At 27.9% G+C, this 18,126-nt stretch overlaps 4 protein-coding genes across 9 annotated transcripts in view; 1 reads left to right on the top strand and 3 right to left on the bottom strand.

The window, feature by feature from the left end:
- The window catches only part of LOC113363848 (adenylosuccinate synthetase-like), a 38,826-nt gene extending 35,253 nt beyond the window's left edge, over positions 1–3,573 (bottom strand). Inside the window, exon 1 of the mRNA XM_026606327.1 lies at positions 3,249–3,573. Within this exon, the coding sequence (XP_026462112.1) occupies positions 3,249–3,416 (168 nt within the window). The 5' untranslated portion in view covers positions 3,417–3,573. The remainder of the gene's footprint in view (positions 1–3,248) is intronic.
- Positions 3,574–4,989: 1,416 nt separating this feature from the next.
- LOC113363852 (syntenin-1-like) lies at positions 4,990–6,655 on the bottom strand. Its single transcript, XM_026606332.1, has 6 exons — positions 6,471–6,655; positions 6,039–6,326; positions 5,848–5,946; positions 5,547–5,782; positions 5,223–5,486; positions 4,990–5,146 (listed from the first exon to the last, which is right to left on the bottom strand). The coding sequence occupies exons 2-6, from the start codon at positions 6,321–6,323 to the stop codon at positions 5,092–5,094; spliced, it is 939 nt and encodes a 312-aa protein (XP_026462117.1). The 5' UTR covers positions 6,324–6,326; positions 6,471–6,655; the 3' UTR covers positions 4,990–5,091.
- Positions 6,656–9,025: 2,370 nt separating this feature from the next.
- LOC113363855 (alpha-aspartyl dipeptidase-like) lies at positions 9,026–11,572 on the bottom strand. 6 transcript variants are annotated; one of them, XM_026606337.1, is made up of 6 exons: positions 11,481–11,572; positions 9,993–10,092; positions 9,675–9,925; positions 9,418–9,609; positions 9,228–9,348; positions 9,026–9,151 (listed from the first exon to the last, which is right to left on the bottom strand). In XM_026606337.1, the coding sequence occupies exons 2-6, from the start codon at positions 10,088–10,090 to the stop codon at positions 9,085–9,087; spliced, it is 729 nt and encodes a 242-aa protein (XP_026462122.1). In that variant the 5' UTR covers positions 10,091–10,092; positions 11,481–11,572; the 3' UTR covers positions 9,026–9,084. The 6 variants fall into 6 exon arrangements, with proteins under 6 accessions (XP_026462122.1, XP_026462121.1, XP_026462120.1 ...); XM_026606336.1 differs by having other exon boundaries at positions 9,993–10,119; positions 11,481–11,567; XM_026606335.1 differs by lacking the exon at positions 11,481–11,572 and adding an exon at positions 11,366–11,478 and having other exon boundaries at positions 9,993–10,119.
- Positions 11,573–11,670: 98 nt separating this feature from the next.
- On the top strand, positions 11,671–13,650 carry LOC113363856 (eukaryotic translation initiation factor 4E type 2-like). Its single transcript, XM_026606340.1, has 6 exons — positions 11,671–11,840; positions 12,094–12,292; positions 12,830–12,994; positions 13,187–13,309; positions 13,389–13,525; positions 13,594–13,650. Exons 1-6 carry the CDS (start codon positions 11,821–11,823, stop codon positions 13,628–13,630), a joined length of 681 nt encoding a protein of 226 aa, XP_026462125.1. The 5' UTR covers positions 11,671–11,820; the 3' UTR covers positions 13,631–13,650.
- The last annotated feature ends 4,476 nt before the right edge of the window (positions 13,651–18,126 follow it).

The raw sequence follows: 18,126 nt of genomic DNA, 5'->3' as shown, positions 1-18,126 counted from the left end.
ACTAGTTGAATATTTTATTTATGTTTCAACGCCAATTAGAACCTCTAAATATACTCAACAATAACTTCACTTCTGAAAGGACTTATCTCTATTTGATATATTTTATTACTACCAGGTCTCTTATTTTATTAAGAAGATGTCCCTAATACTTGATTGTTAATTTGATGCAACATTGCCAAGAAAAAGCTATTTTCACTTGAAAACATAAGATTTTTCAATCCAATATAAATAAATCAGCATTGAATTAGAAATTGATGAACTATTTTGATTTAATTTAAGCACTATAGAAAAAATTCGTATATTCTACAAATTCATGTTTTGTACATGATATACAGTAGTATTCATATCATTCTAAATGATATACAACAGTATTTCTCCATTTCCAAGATTTACAATTTAACTTTATGCCTGTACCCATTTACGTGTCTTCAAATATCTTTATCAGAAGAGCATAAATTGATAAGTGATTAAGTGACTATTGTAATAGTATCTATTCTTACGTCAGTGTTTTTTTTTCACTAAAACTTCTGTTCACGTTTTTTCATATATTCTATCAATAATAAATAGTTAGGATTAATTAATTAATTCAATCATCTAATTGAGTAGTTTTGAGCATACCCACGCCGCGTGCCAAGGTAATATGTAATATATCACGAGATTTTGCTTCAACAATACAACATTAAAATATTTCGACTCCCATTACAATGTAATGGGATTCAGAAACATTAATTTGGCATTACAAAGTCGAAGGTAATTACGAATTTTATGACAGTTTTGAATTTATTTGTTATCTTTGTTTATAATATGTTCAATAACAATGTGTTTAAGAATTGATTTATTAACATTAATAAAATACATGCAATTGTAATTGAATGATTAATTGACCGAGTTATCTGATAAGGGGATTTGTGAGAAGCAAACATAGCTGGTATATGCTTTTAAATTGCGCAAAATTAAAGCAAATTAAGAATAAAACACGTTAATTAAATGATAAAAGAATAAATAATATTTTTAGCAGAGACGATCTATGAAACATAGTATCATAGTATTGTAAACTATTGGTGTAGATATTAAATTATCAATGCTATTGAATGAAATCAAATGAAAACACAGATATGAATACATAATCAGTTACTAATTAATTTAACAAATTAGTTCAATAACTAATATTTATCTTACTCGTATTATTTTATTAATTAGTATTTGAGATAATGTGTTTTAATTACCTTTACAAATAAAATTCGATCAAATAGTTTTATATATGTAGTGGGTGGTATTTGATTATTTTTTTAGGGAGATACATAAAAAACGAAGATCCCAAACGTTTCTACATACAATTTAATACCATAATGAGTGGATATAGAAATTGGTATCTTACATCAAAAGATATGATACAGCACAAAATTTGGTACTAACATTAATACACTAATCTATCAATAATCATGAGATTTTTATTCTTAGATGATACCAATTTCTATATCTACTGATGAAATATATATACTAGCTGATCCGGCAAACGTTGTTTTACCATATAACGTATTTGTAAACAATTTCTAGAGAATGCAAAAAATTACTAATTTATAGTAAGTGTATAAAGATGTATTGTATTGTGTGTATTTTCACATTCTAAAAAAGTCGATAATTTGAGTTTCTAATAACATTTGAGACCCATCATTCAATAATGTTTTTGTGTATAAATAACTGTAGCTAGTATACTTGCTATAATTAAATAATATTCATCCAAAACATCCTATTAAATTTATTCGAAAATAACCTTTAATTCAAAAACGCAGTCGATTGTTTTATTTTGAATTAAGCTTCTACAAAAAAAATTAAAAATGTAAAGTTTCTACGTGGTTTATAAATAAAGTCGCACCTTTCCCACAGCCTCTGTATTAGCACAAATATTTGAAGACTAAAACTGGCCAAATCGGTTCAGCCATTTTCGAGTTTTAGCGATTCTAACATAATATCGAACTCCATTATATATAAGAAGATATATAAATTTTCAAATACCATGTTTTTAATAGATTATTGAAAAAAAACCGTATTATTTTGTACACGATTCAGTGTTTAGTTATTTTATCTAATACATTCTATCGTTTAGTTCACGACGACACAATATTAAGTTACTTTGTGTTTAATGTTTACAAATAGAATTAGCCATCACTTCTATTTATACGAACACCTGAAAGATTCACATCAAGAGTAACTTGAATTTGAATAACAATATCTATATTCTAGGTCATTTTTACCAAAACAAATTTTACTATATGTAGTTGATACAAATAATCAAATAAGAGTTTGTATATCAATTTTTTGTTATCTCAATGTGGAAAGATAAATCTACGAATACATATAAAAAAACATTCACAAATAGTGTATGACATCAAACACACCCACAAATGATAAAATGAAATAGCCCACTGGAGACAAATTTTGAAAAATAAAAAAACAAGGTGGAAATTTTTAAGATATGTATTGTAGATAAAAAAACATGTTGTAAGAGTTGTAAATGATTACATTTTGATATAAATTAACTGCACTGTTACAAGTATTTAATCAAATAGTGAAAAATGAGCACATAGGTGCTTGTTAATATATGCAAATTAATAATAAAGTTCTTCTGATAAAATGTAATGAAACAATTATTCAAAGTAAATTACTAGATGGTTAATTGCAAAGCAATAATATTGAGAAATAAATAGTGAAAAACGTGCTGAAATACCTGATAGAAAATGTTTTATAGAGTACTGGTCAAATTCAAAGCGGAAAATAAGAACTAAATTGCAGATATTTTTAATATTAAAGATTTTAAAAATAAAATTAATACAGAATTATATCGTTCTAACATAGAATATATATATCCTATGAGCTACAATTTTTGCACCATGGTAAAATTGGAAGTTTTTAAAAAACCTAAAAAGCTTTTTTTGATATTGAAGATTTGCTGGATTTATAAATAACAAAAATTACTTTCATCATTCCTATCAACAATGATTACTTACAGACTTATTTTAAGAATAAAAATTCAATATTAGTTCGTGCCATTAAGGAATATTGAAATTTGGATTAAATAGAGGCACAGTGAGAGATAATATGTACTCATACAATTTAGGGCTTGCCAATTATTATGTAAATTGCTTTAAACTCAGAAGTTCAAAATAACCCATATGATATCTTCCTGGGAAGATAAAGAGCACCCTGACACAATGTTAAACATAAAAGTAACATTTATATCAACTCACCGCACATCTGCATACAACATCGGCATCCAGTGCAAGCATGTCGACAACTTTTCCTTTTCCTTCATCGCCCCATTGAGCCCCCAGGACGACTGTCACTTTGGCGGCGTCCTGCCGCGATTTTTTTCGCGGAGTCACCGTATGATTTGAATTTAAATGATTCGTAGACATTTTGTACAAATGCAAATTTTAAGTCTTTTAGAGTAGCACTAGATAACCGAATATTATAAGTTATACATGGGAACGTGTTGCGCAAACACACAACCTCAAAAGGCAAAGATACCAGAACAGCGAACACTGACGCAGACGCACGCTAACGAAACGAAACGCCAGTACTCGTGATATCGTGCTAAAAAAATATACAAAAGTGTTGCCATAGGTGGAACTTGAGCATTTTCGTTCGCGGCATTCATCGTAGACACGAACAGAATGAGGTGTGAATCTAAACTACATTACACCCATAGATCAGGGCTTCTTAAACTATGGGTTGCGACCCCAAATGGGGTCATGTAAAAAAATTTTGGGGTCGCAAAAGATTTTAATGCCATTTTATTCATTTTATTACATCACGCCTTGATTTTTTATCAACAAATTCTTAAACATATATATTTTCATATTATATGTATATGTATATTGTTACCAAATAAATAAATCATTTAAATTTTTTTTTATTTATTTAAAATCATTAAAATAAATTAAAACATGTTTTTATATGTGTAGGGTCGTCAACAAACTCGCAATCATAAATGTGATCGTGAAGGACAGAAGTTTAAGAAGCCCTGCCATAGATAAATAAGCACAAATGTTTCCTTATCTATGCATAAATGATTAAATCATTGGCCGCAATTGGCCGCATTGGCCATATATTTCTATGTTAGAACCAGTTAGAACCAATATAATATAATATTAATTTTAATTTTAAAATTATGAAATATTAATAACTATAAAAACATTCGTATTTTACGGTCTAAAACTTTGGCCAGCACATTTAATTAAATAAAAAAAATTATTATGTGTTTCGGCACGTTTTTCACTATTTAATAATCTCATAATTAATTTCTTTTAAATTAATTGCGTCATTACATTATTAACATTGCAGTTAGTTATATCAAGATGTTTTAGTTTACAATCTGAGAAGAAAATCTCTTTTTTGCCAAAATTTTTGAAAAAAAAAAAACACTTTTTCTAGAAACCATAGACCCATAGATAAAAGAAGAGTATAGTATGCATAGACCTAAACTTTTTTCTCAACAAGCCAAAAAATTTTAAGATTTTGTTCCTGATAAGCCAATATACTGCAAATGTATCGTTTGCGTCGATCACTTGTGACTGACATGGCATTCTAATAAATTGGGTACGACAGACATTTATGTCTGACATATTTCATACAAAGCACCAAAAACATGACTCACAAGGCAATTAAGGCATTAAATATATTTCCATATCATGTTCTTTATTGAAATATATAATATACATGTTATACAATATATAATAATATAAAATTTATTTATATAGTACGTGATTATATTTTGGCTTTTTAAACAATAATTACTTTGTAAATTCTATAATACTAATACAAGAAAACAAAAAAAATTAAAATTTAATTAAAGATATATATACTTAATAATTAGAAATAATACGTTTTACAATCAAATTCTATAACTTGATTAAATATATTTTTAAACAATTTTTTGTTCTAAACGATTATGTGAATGTTTAAAATATTTAATAGATGCTTAATATTTAAAATAAAATGCATGCATTTATTCCTTTATAAAATTTGAATGATTAATTCTAGAATATAATATTTGTAGGTAAAATATAACTCTGAATGCACTTTTTATCTTTATATGGCAGGAACAGAATGATCCATAGATGTTTTCAATAAGCTAGGTGCCATTCTACAAAAATTATATATTATCATTATAGATTATCGTATGTTTTTACCCACTTTTTTGTAATATAAGAATTACTTACTTCTTAACCATATGTTCATACAAATATGTTGGTATGATAGTGATGGTCACATTTTGTGCAGCTTTATCAATGATTTTTGTTATTTCTTTATCTTTCAAACCAATAACATTTTGGCCATCAACTTCCAAAAGTTGGTGATTTATCAGAACACCATTTCTAGCAGCAGACGAGTCCTTAACAATGCTCGTTATTTTACCATTTTTGAACTGAAAACCAATAGTATTTGCGGAATCCTTGTGCAAGGTAATAGTCCTTTCAAATGGTCTAAAACAAAAAGTTTTTAGTGTGCAATGTACTTCATAATTGAAGAAACCAAAGGCTTACCTATCTCTAACAGCAACATTTATTCCATTTACTGGACACTTCTTAAAAATACCATGTACTTTGTCCATGTTATAACCAGCAACTGATTGCCCTTGAATTTCCAGTATTTGATCACCAAAACGTAATCCTGCAAGTGCTGCTGGTGAGTTTGGAGTAACCAATGCAATAAATACTCCTTTATCAATGCAGTTCACACGTAATCCAATCTTGTTGTCTTTATCTTTGCAAAGAACAACCTATGAAGTAAAGATAAATAAAAAATATGTAAAAATGTAAAAAAAATATTGAGAATAATTATTACCTGCCGTATACCATGTGTAACTTGAGCTCGTTGTAAGCCAAGTGAACTTCCAGATAAAGGAGCAATCATACCAGAGGTTCTATTGAAATTATTTGAATTCTGCAAGTACAGAATAAGACAAAAAACAACAAATTTTAGATTTTTCCAAGCATAAACAATTTTTATTTTCCCAAACTGTATTAAAATTTTACCTGAGGTACTGCAACATTATTTGCAGCTGCGGGCACTACAGCATATTCTGGCATATTTGCAGCAACAATTGCTTCTGATAATTCAAGGCCCATAAACTCAGATAATCCAGGATACATGACGCTTGAAGGAGCATTTCCATAAGGCATATCTCCGGAAGCCTGTGATGGATAAGGTGGTGGATAAAGTTGCTGTGGTGGTGGAGCACTAGCTTCTGGCATTAGCTTTTGCTGAGCCACCATCATGTGATCAACTTTCATATCTTCGAGAGAAGGGTACAAAGCCATGGTCTAAAAATTAAAGAAATATTATCATACATGACTAACAAATTCATACAAACATAAGGTGAATGAAAAATATTTTTTAATAATAATTGATAATAAATAACTGAAAGTAAGCACATAAGTGTTTTTGTAGTAATAAATTGTACTTACTAAATCTTATCAAATTACTTGCAAAAAACTAAATAGAATTGACAGTTCTACAGCTTATTTCTGATTTAAAAGTGATTAATATAGATATATATTTAATCTTTGAAGTGAGTCATGCAAGTCTCGAATGGATGACAGAAACAACCAGTTTTTTGTTAAATAAACAATATGCAGGGATTTCCAACAACGTACAAGCCTACAAATGCAAATACAAATTGTTATCAATCAGATACTACCAAAGAGCTAAGATATGTCATCTGTCAACTGTCAACTGTATATTGAGCACGTGGTATTCAGATAACGCGGTCTATTTGAAAATTATAAAAGCTTGGTAACAATTTTTATATATAATATGCTACGCTATATAATTAAATCCTATAAACATAAACTGCATATCTAATATTCATCTAAAGCATATAAATAAATTCAAACTAAGTTTATTAAAATCGAAATATTGCTTTTGAATATAGCGACCATCCATCAACCATCTATAAGAACATATAAATTATATTCTCATATTGTCTAGGAGCATATTAGTATATTGTCTAGGGTCTAGCTTGACTCTCACCAATTTTTGTTTTTATATTTTGTTTTTAATCATGATACATATTTCGGCAAAAAAATGAAAAACGATTATAAATATGCCTTGAACATTCTACCCATATTTAAAGTCAACTGAAAAACGGGCACATGATAGTTCCAAATTATACGTAAAAAATTTAAAAATTTGTAAAAAAAATAGGTCGATCAAAATGTATAACTTTATTATCCTGAAAATTACTTCGAATCCACTATTATTTATTGAAATTGCGGTATTAATTATAATGTCACTAATTGTTGCTTTTCCATTATGGATATATGAACTTTATCAAGTTGAAAAAAACTGGATGGAAGCGGAAAAAATCAGCACAACTTCAATAAATGGTATTATAAAAATTTAAGTTTTTTTTTTCAGATAATTTGTTTCCGACTATGATATTTTTATACCATTTATCAATTGTAGTTTCTGAACAATCTTGTGAAGTTGAAAGCATCAATCAATGTACTTTTGATCTGCACAAGACTCCTATGCATAGATTTCGAAGGGCATCAGAAAGTTCTTTGGAGAGTGTAAGTTATTCTGAAATATATTATTTGGACGATCAAATGTACAATACAGAAGAGATCGTAGAAATACAGAAAGTATCTGAAAGTAGAAGTGATGCCAAAATTGATGAGGTCATTGAAGTTAAAAAAGGTAATAATCCAATAAATATGATTTATATCATTTTGAGAATGTTTTACATTATGCATCAATTTCACAAGTTACCTAAGGATAGAATGATTCCATCATAAATACTAGGTATGACTTAAAACCTTTCAGACTGTATTACTGTAAAATATAAAAACAAACCAATTTCAAATTCGACTTTATAAGAGATATTGTACAGGTATGCTCGCAGACTTTCCTCACGTGACGCCCTTACCAAGAAGATCGCGATTGGCAGAACCCTCAATTGTATATAAACTTTACGACGTTATTAAAAGTTCAGTTATAAGTGAATACCAGCCTTTAACTATTAATTTATTTCAAACTAATATAACGGAAGTGGACCTTCATGTCGATATTGATTCCCGAATTCCAACATCTCTGAAAGATTTGCCATCAAATGATTTTGAGAAAAACACAAAAGATAATTATATTACTCGCCAGTTAAAGTTAATATGCAAGGACAGTGGTGATACTTTGGAAGGAGACTTTTTTAAGTCGAAGGTCCCAAAGAAAATACCAGTCAAATCTAGCCAATCTAACAAGGAATTTAACGGTATACCATTGCAGTTGGGAGCAGTTACTAATCTTCTAAATAACCAGATCTTTTCTGGACAAACTATTACAGAAAATGCCTTTTCTTTGGTCAAAATTTTGCAGAATTTTGCGAACGCCGAACGAGTACACAAAATAAGAACAGTTGGACACCATCAACCACCTGCACAAAGAACTAACAACTTGACTGTTGATAATCATAGCAGCTATTTCGCAAGAGGTTTCTTCACACAATTAAATAGAAATAATATTCCTACTACCATTATTGCAAGGCCTTGTCCAAATGTACTAACTGTTCGAAGACAAGTTCGAAATGTGCCAACAGTTCAAGAACTGAACAATAATGTAAGACATAGTATATCGAATCCAAATCCGATACAGAAAAGATCCCAATCAAAAAGTGGGCTAACAAGTTACGTTAATCTGGGATTTATGTGTCGATAAATAAAAAGATCATAACAATGTTGTAATTTAAATTCATCATTAATTGAACGAAAGATAAGGTGCGCGTGAACAGCAATGGATTCACCTTCAATATTATATTTTAATATTTTATTGCCTGGAAACTACTTCTGCCCGTTTGTATAATTTATAAAATTTATAATAGTTTATATGGTTTTTAAAATTTATAAAAAAAATAAAAATATAAAATCTATATGGATATGTTTTAATTAACAAATATTAGTTTACAATAATTATAATTGATAATAATCGATTTGAAAAACTTAGAATAAAAATAAATAATACAAACACATCCTTGTCATAAAATTTATTTATGATAAAAGATATAAAAATATTAAATGATGATATTTCTTATGAACATGAATTTAAGAGAAAGCTAACGTCGTCATTTACGCACAGTTCACGAGCGGGTATATTTCTAGAAAAGAAATTAATAAATAAAAGAAATGTTTATAAAATTTACAAAATAAACTAACTATTAAACATTTATTCACCGTTCAAATAATCTTGCACCTTTGATACCCCGCAGAAATGCTTTGTTCTCACTCACTTCTAACATGCAGCCTTCCCGTAAGCCCAAAACATTGTGAGACTCTGGTTGTTCTAAGTATTCACCTAAGAACATAAGATTATATTATTATATTTTCTTCAAAATATTAAGTCGAAATATATATCGTTTTTTACCGATTCGATCTTCACGCGTTTCTCCTTTATGGGTGCTTAATGGATCTGCATCGATATAATGGGGATTTATATTAAATGGAATTAATTCTAAAGCCTTGAAAGTCGGTGGATAAACAATTGGCATATCGTTAGTTGTGTTAATACTAATTGTGGCCACATTTGTACCGGCACTGCTACCCATGTAGGGCATACCTATCAATTAATATACATGAATGATATAATTACTTAATTAATCATGGTCCTTAATTTAAACTAACCGTCCTCGTGTACACGTTTTCGAATCGGACATATCAATGATTTGTCATAGAGAGTTTTTAGTAGCTGAAAAGTGTTTCCACCGCCGATAAAAATTGCTTGAGCATTTTCTACAGCTTTTACAGGATCGCTAAATGTATGAATACCTTCAACTTCAAAGTTCAATGTATTTAGGGCTTTAGCAACAGTGTCCGTATATGCGTCATGATCTTTCATGGCATATGGTATGAATAAGATTTTTTCGACATTGCATCTAGAAAATAAAAATTAACAAAACTTCAAAATACACCAAAATACAAAATATATTTAGAATAACTTACGGTTTCAATAATTTTATTATTTCATCTCTTGCATAAACTAAATATTGATGTCCATGAACACTAGAGGATGATAAAAGTAAAAGGCGCCGACGGGACATTTCTGTTATAAAATAATCACAGAGTCCAGCTGTTAAATATTTCCATTAGTATCAATTGGGATTTATATTACTGCTGAACGACAAACGTTGATTGTATTGTTGAATTAAGATAATCATATGATGTATTAATATAATCTAATCTAGCACAATTGGAATGGAATACATCAATCATCCTTATCTCAATAAGCAGTGAAGTACAAAAATATTTGTAAGCTTGAATAATATATTGATGAGTTAAAGATCAATGTTTTATGTAATCTAATATTAAGAAAAATAGTATTATAAATTCTCCAGGTTTATAATAATAATGATAAAATTTAATAAGAAAACGTAATTTAAAAAATAATTAAGATAAACTACAATCAATACAAAAAATAATACCTTCATGCTTACATCAAGTACGATTATTTGTGATATATCTTCTAAATTTCTGAAATAACCAGTTGATGAACAATTAACTAATTTATTAACAAAAAATTAACTAATTACTTTTCTCATTTAAAATTAATTTTATGGTGCAATTTTAAATTGCCCGTTTGTATAATTTATAAAATTTATAATAGTTTATATAGTTTTTAAAATATAAAACCTATTGGATACGTCTCAATTAATAAATATTTGTTAACAAATAATCTATCATATATGACAGATTATTTGTTAACAAATATTTGAAAGCATAAATTTATGCTATATAATTTTAAAAATATTCTTAATCAACTATTAAGACAACAAAGTTTGATATAATTTAATTTGGACATGTATTCATAATCTTAATTGTACAAATAGTAATATGAATCAAAATATTCAGATTAATTATTGGTCTTAAAAATAAAATAAGTGAAAAGCCAACTTGTAACTAATTTTGTTTATAAGAAATTATTGAAGTTATATGTCTTTTTAATCAATAATTTAGTACTTCAACAGTAATATTAATAAGCATTAACAATTCGCTCATATTATTTGTACTGACTAGCAAGAAAAGCTCAAATTAAAAACTTAATAAACTATGGGCAAATCTAAATTGATAGGACTCAGGAGATAGAATTAATTACCATTAATTATTATATTGTCTAGGATTAATTACCATACAGAAAGACCACAAAATAATCTGATTTTGAACGCCTTAACAAGCTCAAATTAATAATACATTATACACAAACAAAATATACTTACATGCAAAAGCATACATTATAAATGCTTATTTATGGAATTACAATTGGAAATTTAAATAAAATGAATCTAAATATTTAATGGTAAATATAAAACTGGACTTACAACAGTACAGGATCTGTCACTTTGACATATTTTTTTGTGTTTTATTTTTCAAAGATATATCACAAAATTATAATACATAATAATAAAAATACTATTAAAAGTAATAATGAAATACCTTTTAAAATATTTATTCAAATTTATTTTACTTATTCACAATTCTAACCTCTTTGACTTCAATTTGACAGTTAACACATGTACCAACTGTTGGTATCTGACAGCAACGGGTAGTTGTCATTTGTCATTTGTTTTTTTCATTTTCTCAAGTTTACAAATCTGGTTTTGGTATTTATGTATTGGCATTTTTGGATTACTTGTTATTACAAAAACACAAATTGTTCTGTATAATTTTTCTAATAAATTTGTTGCATATTTTATAAATATATATAGTATTTAAGTCTGTGATATATATAAAATCAGTTGTTATTAAAATATTTCCTGTACATACTTAACCGAAAATGTCAAACAAATTTGAAGCGTAAGTTGAAAATATGCTTATAATTAATAATTTATAGTTTTAATTAATGCTGTGCATATCTGAAAAATCTATGTCCATGATACTTGTGCTTTCACAAAAATATTTAGCTCCTGCTCTTAAATCTGGTGCAACATATGATAATCTTCTACCTGAATTCATTTTTAGAACAACGGCTAGTTTTAATTGTGTTTTCAGTCATTTCATACCATTTGTTATTTTATTATTATAAGTTTGTGTTGAAATCGTATTTTAGTCTCAAGACACAAGTTGAAAGTGGTGACGATAGTGGAAGTGGCGATGAGGACATTGGAGGTTATGTTGTAAATCCAGATACTCTGCCCCCTTTAGAAATTCCGCCCACTGAACATAAATTACAATATCCATATTGGTTGTGGTTCTCAAGATACACCAAAAGTGCAGCACGATTAAATTCTACACAAGGTTATACACAGGTAAGCAATGATTTTTAAGTTAAAACCTACATAAAACTTTCGACCAAAAACGTATGAAGAATAAACAAGAATAATATGAATATATCTCGTTAATATTTATGTTTAAATTTTGTTTATACTAAGCTAAGTATATGATTCTTCATGTCATAATAAGATACTCGATTGTCAATAGCTTTTTTGCTTGATCTTGAGATTTAGATTGCAATCATCAAATAGGTCTTCAATCAATTATGTAAAACATTACTCTGCTAGAGGTGCAAGGTATTGGCAATAATGTTTGTCAGTGTAAGAATAATGATATTTTTCTCAAAATCGTTTGTGCAAAGTCATAATTTTTTTCACAGTGAAATTGTGTTTAAAGTTTTTTCACATCACGTTTAATATTAATGTTAGTGAGCAAAGCAGTTTGAATTTCAATAGACAAATAGGTATGCAATTGTTTTTAAATGAAAATAAGTCTGCATATTATAAATATATTACTACATTTATATACAATATTTACTTTTTATACCATTTCATAGTCATTTTACATTTCAGGCACTACGTTTAGTTGGACGTTGTGGGTCAGTTGAACAATGGTGGTCCATGTATTGTCATTTAGCTCGTCCTAGTGAATTACCACCTACGACAGATTTACATTTATTTAAAAGTGGTATTAGGCCTATGTGGGAAGACCCAGCCAACACACGTGGTGGTAAATGGGTATGTATATTACAGAGTACTATTTATTTGGGTTATTTTATTTATAATTTGTCACTAAATATTTCTGAATATGGAATTAGATAAATTTAGCATATTTTGACTATATATTGAAATAGATCTCAAACATTTCTCCGGATTTCTCTCTTTCTTCTATCCTTATGAGCAACTGTGAAAGAATTTTAATTTTTACAGGTAATTAGGTTAAGAAAGGGTCTTGCAGGCAGAGCTTGGGAAAATCTATGTATGGCAATGCTAGGAGAACAATTTATGGTTGGTGGTGAAATTTGTGGTGCTGTTTTGTCAGTTCGGTTTCAGGTGCTGTATATTTCATTTTCAATTAAATATAAACTTGCACATATTGTGAATTGTGAATATTTTTTAATTCTTCAAATAGGAGGATTTAGTATCTTTATGGAATAGAACTGCAACAGATCAAACCAGTGTAGCCCGAGTTCGAGACACATTAAAGCGGGTATTAAATTTACCTGCCAATGCAAATATGGAATACAAATCACATGGAGATAGTTTGAGGTAGTGCATATTTTATAGAAAAAAATTAAATGACTTTTACAATATACTAAAACAATATATTTTTGCAGGGCTTCTAAAGTTATATCAACAGTTGTAAAGAGCTGAATTGTACATAAATAACAAAATAAAAATGAAAATTATTTTATTGCATTGTTTTATTCTCTTTATTATTATACAATATTTAATTTATTTTGTTTGTTTTTATAAAAGTGATACTATATTTTTATAGTATCTTTATAATACATATGACTGCAAATGTTTTTTATTGATTTGTTTAATTTGAATTGAATAATATATTTAAAACGTTTAACTTGTAATAAATATGATTATAGTTATAGAAGTATAAATAAATAATAAGGATTACACAATCAAATAAAACATTTATTTAATAATAGGTACATATTTGAGCTCGATAATCCTGAATACATCTATAGGATTGCAGTATAATTTGAGTACAGTTTTATTGAATTTGATTTAAATACCAAGGGAAACAAAATATATTTTTCATATAGCAAAACGTTACGAAAACATATTTAAAAAAAAATCAGACTAAAATACTTCAGATGTGAAAGAGTATGTCCATGAATGTGAATTACAATTAAACAGATAATCAATATATTAATACAATAACATAATACTAGTATCGTATATCCATAACAAACGTTTCTTCATTTTCTGACTATGCTACAGTTCCTATAATTTTTATAACAGTTTATATGAGAAATTAAATTATAATTAATGAAATATTTTGTTGTCAATATTATCACTGCATGATCTATTCTACATTTGGTCCACATAGAAATTGCAAGTACATTAGTAAAGTGCAGTTGTTTACAGAGATACATCAAATCATACTTCTCTACAGATACCTCATTTGTGCTTATATAGTATAATATAAATAATTTAATTTTATATTACTTGAAATATATTATTAAAAAATTATGTTATATAACTTTATAAATGTATCACTTGAGAATGTTATTTATTATAATAATTAAATCAATACAATTAAATTTTAGTTATAATTTGAAGTGTTTAACATTATTGTAAGTCAATAGAACTATCTATAACTCTTTTTTTAATTTTTATAAATTATTTTTAATAAGAAAATATATAAGTCATTGTTTTCATATAATATAAATGTTTTAAATCTATATATTTCTGAATCTAAATCCGATCTATACTACTACTTATATACAGTAACAAAACAGCTTTTCTCATTATTTTCACCAAACACCAATCTGAAATAAAATGTAGTAATTAGTAGTATTCGTAATTATCATTTATATTATATTTTTCATAATTGGTAGTTTTATAATTGTAATACGAACGATGAACGATAACTGTTAATATTTCAAATCGGTATCAAAATAAAATTTAAAATAATACAATGATTCTCAATATTATATCCGTCATTTTGTATTTCAAATTTTTACAAAATATGTTGTTGGGAAAATTCTAAACGCAGCAATTAAAAAATGCGATCTAGTTTCAATAAGAAATGATTCCTAAATAAATAATTTTGCTAATAAGAAATATATGTCCGCAACGAATTTGAGTTTTTTAGTTTATGACCATAGTTAGAGTTAAGTTTTAAAATAGGTCGGCCAAATCATTGATATATGCCTTTGTTCTTGGATCTTGGATGTAATAAACTCGACTTGAAAGCATAGTGGCCTCGCAACTGACCCGGAAGTGATGCCATCAATACGGACTACGGATTTAGGAGTGTTTTTGCTATATTCTATAGTATAAGAAATAGAGAAAATAAAGAAAAAATTATCTCACAAAAGAAAATTACCTACTTAGAATTCTTGTACAACAAAATTGTGTTCGAGACTATATATTGCGTTTTATCTAACATATTATTCAGAACAAGCTAAATTAGAATTTAGCTTGTTCTAAATAATATATAAAATATGTTGTATTATGTATATAATAATATATGTTCTATAATAATAAAAATTGTACTGCTCTAAATAAATTTAAAGCGTAATAAGTGAGTGGTTATTATAATGATCATTAATAACCACTCACCTATTACGCTTTAAATTTATTTAGAGCTAAGTAACTATGATTTTTAGAATCATGTCATATCTATTTGTTAGGAAGATGTTACAAAAATCTTGGAAATATTGAAATCATTTCCTTTTCTGTCTAAACAGAATTGGCGATGGTACCGTAAAAAGATTATTGTGCGTCCTCTTGTAACAACCAAATTTTTGCTACAATAACAATTATATAATAAATTTAATATTTGTTAGACAGTTGCTTATATTGTCATATTATTAACTATTTTGGGACTTTGTGCTTCTTGTCCAGAGTACACCATCAGATATGGTGTTCATAATCGACCGATCTGACTGAAGTGCAATTTAATTTAAGAAGACGCGAGAGAATGTTATAGTTTATATCCATATGCTTCTTCATTGTTATGGCATATTAATTAAATTGAAAAAAAAATGTTTCCTTTCTTGAAATTCTTATTCTTCCCGAAGGAGAAGTTTATGTTTTCATAAAAAATCCGATTTGCTATAATTTTATGTTTACTCGACGTTTCAAGCCATTCTGAATCGAATGAGACCAAATTTGGAAAAAGTATGTGTGTGTGTGTGTGTGAACAGATTTTTTGCCGTAAATCGACGTTTTCTCAAAAACGGCTGGACCAATTTCAAAAATTTAAAAGCCAGAGATGTATCTCGATGAGGACTATTGTTTATCAGTTTTGTGTGACGATCGGCCGAGCGGTTACTTTGTAAATCGCAGAAAAGTGAAAAATTTTTCGTCCACGTTTTAGCCCGCAATTCTGAATCGATTTTGAAAATTCAAAAACTGTTCGAAACATAATGGTTGGGAATCGACCTAATTAGTTTTTGGTAAAGATTGGCCGGGCCGTTTTCTTGTAATAAGGTGTTAAAATTTTTTTTTTCGACGATTTACATGAATTTTTTTTGACGGTAGATACCATAGTCTTCTAGAATCTATCTATCATACTAGAATATTACGGTCCTACGACAAATCGTTTAATTTTTAAAAATCGTCAAAGTTTGCAAAAATTAGAGTCGTTTTTTTGGCGTTTGTCAAAATTATAATTTTCATCGCCGTTTGCTCAAAAACGCCTGAACCGATTTCAAAAATTTAAAAGCCAATCGATGTATTTTGATGTGGATTATTTTTTCTCAGTTTTGTACAGCGACCGGCCGAGCCATTTCTCTGTAATTTGAAAAAAAAGTGTTAAACTTTCCGTCCTCATTTAAGCTCATACTACCGAATCGATTTTGAAAAATCAAAAACTGTTCGAAAGATATTAGTTTGGAATGATACTGATCAGTTTTAGGTAAAAATCAACCGAGCCTGTTTCTTGTAATTAACTGTTGAAAAACAAATTCAAGCCGATTTTCATGGAACGTTTTTTGGCGATATATATATCATGGTCTTATAGAACTTACTGAAATATTACGGCCTTACGACAAGTAGTTTAATTTTAAAAATTCATCAAAGTTTGAGAAAATATTTTCTCATATGAGTAGTTTTTTTGACATTTGTTAAAATTAAAATTAGACGATTTACTTGGTATAACGATAGAGTACTTGGTCTTAATGAACATGGTAAGCAATTAAAGTCCTACAAAAAACTGGCTTAATTATAAAAATTATTGATTTTTGAAAATTTGTAATAAATCCACTTCGAATACTTTTTACTACTCATAAATTAATTTATCTATTATGGATTAAGTCGATTATATACACAAATCGGAAAGTTCATGTAACTTGCTTCAAGGCAAAATACCAATACCAACTAGTTTTTAATAGTCATTTTCCTGTATTTTTTATTTGCGTATTTTAAAAACGCAAATACTCATTTTCAAATTTTGATTTACTTATACATGATTGAACATTTAGCTTCTTCCAACTTCTAGTTATATAAAGAGTTTGTAGCCAATTAGAAATTATAAACAATGATTATTAAATTTTTCGTCGATTTCAACATATTTTTAGAACATGTTGATTTATTTATGTGATATATCATATGTATAATTTGCATATTATCATATTTTATTTTAACAAGTGCTTGTCAAAAATGGCTACACCAAATTTTGCGCGAACTGTTTCCATCTTAATTGATTTATTCCAATCGCGAATACACACCGCTGTTTTCAAATGCACCCTGTTTGATATCGTGATTACCATCGGAATTTTATTGGTGGTCAATTTTGATTCTGAATGTTTAGATTTGTGGTTCAGAAAAGTGTCAGTTTATTTTTGCGACCGTATATGGATATTAGTCACTTTGCAGACCTTAAATATACATATTATAGGTCGTCACTATAATAAATTATTTGGCAATGCTGATCAAAAACTTACCCATCCGAACTGCCACGAAAAACTGAGCGTTAAGTTACGACGTGTATTTTCCAGAAATGAAATGTTTTCTACTTTATTGTTTACGGTTTATGCCAGTATCAAGTTTGCTATTGCAAAAAATATGTTTCAGTATCTTTTTGATATGAAACCTTTGGAAACATATATGATGTTCAAAGGACCTTTTATTGGTGAGTTAAACATGATAAATAGAGATAGACCAAACTATCATTGTAATAT

Source organism: Ctenocephalides felis, unplaced genomic scaffold, assembly GCF_003426905.1.
Source record: "Ctenocephalides felis isolate EL2017-DRISC unplaced genomic scaffold, ASM342690v1 CF-g0.4_SCAFFOLD_00845, whole genome shotgun sequence".
Classification (NCBI taxonomy): domain Eukaryota; kingdom Metazoa; phylum Arthropoda; class Insecta; order Siphonaptera; family Pulicidae; genus Ctenocephalides; species Ctenocephalides felis.
The sequence above is the reverse complement of the archived record's forward strand: the minus strand, read 5'-3'. Positions and strand labels throughout refer to the sequence as shown.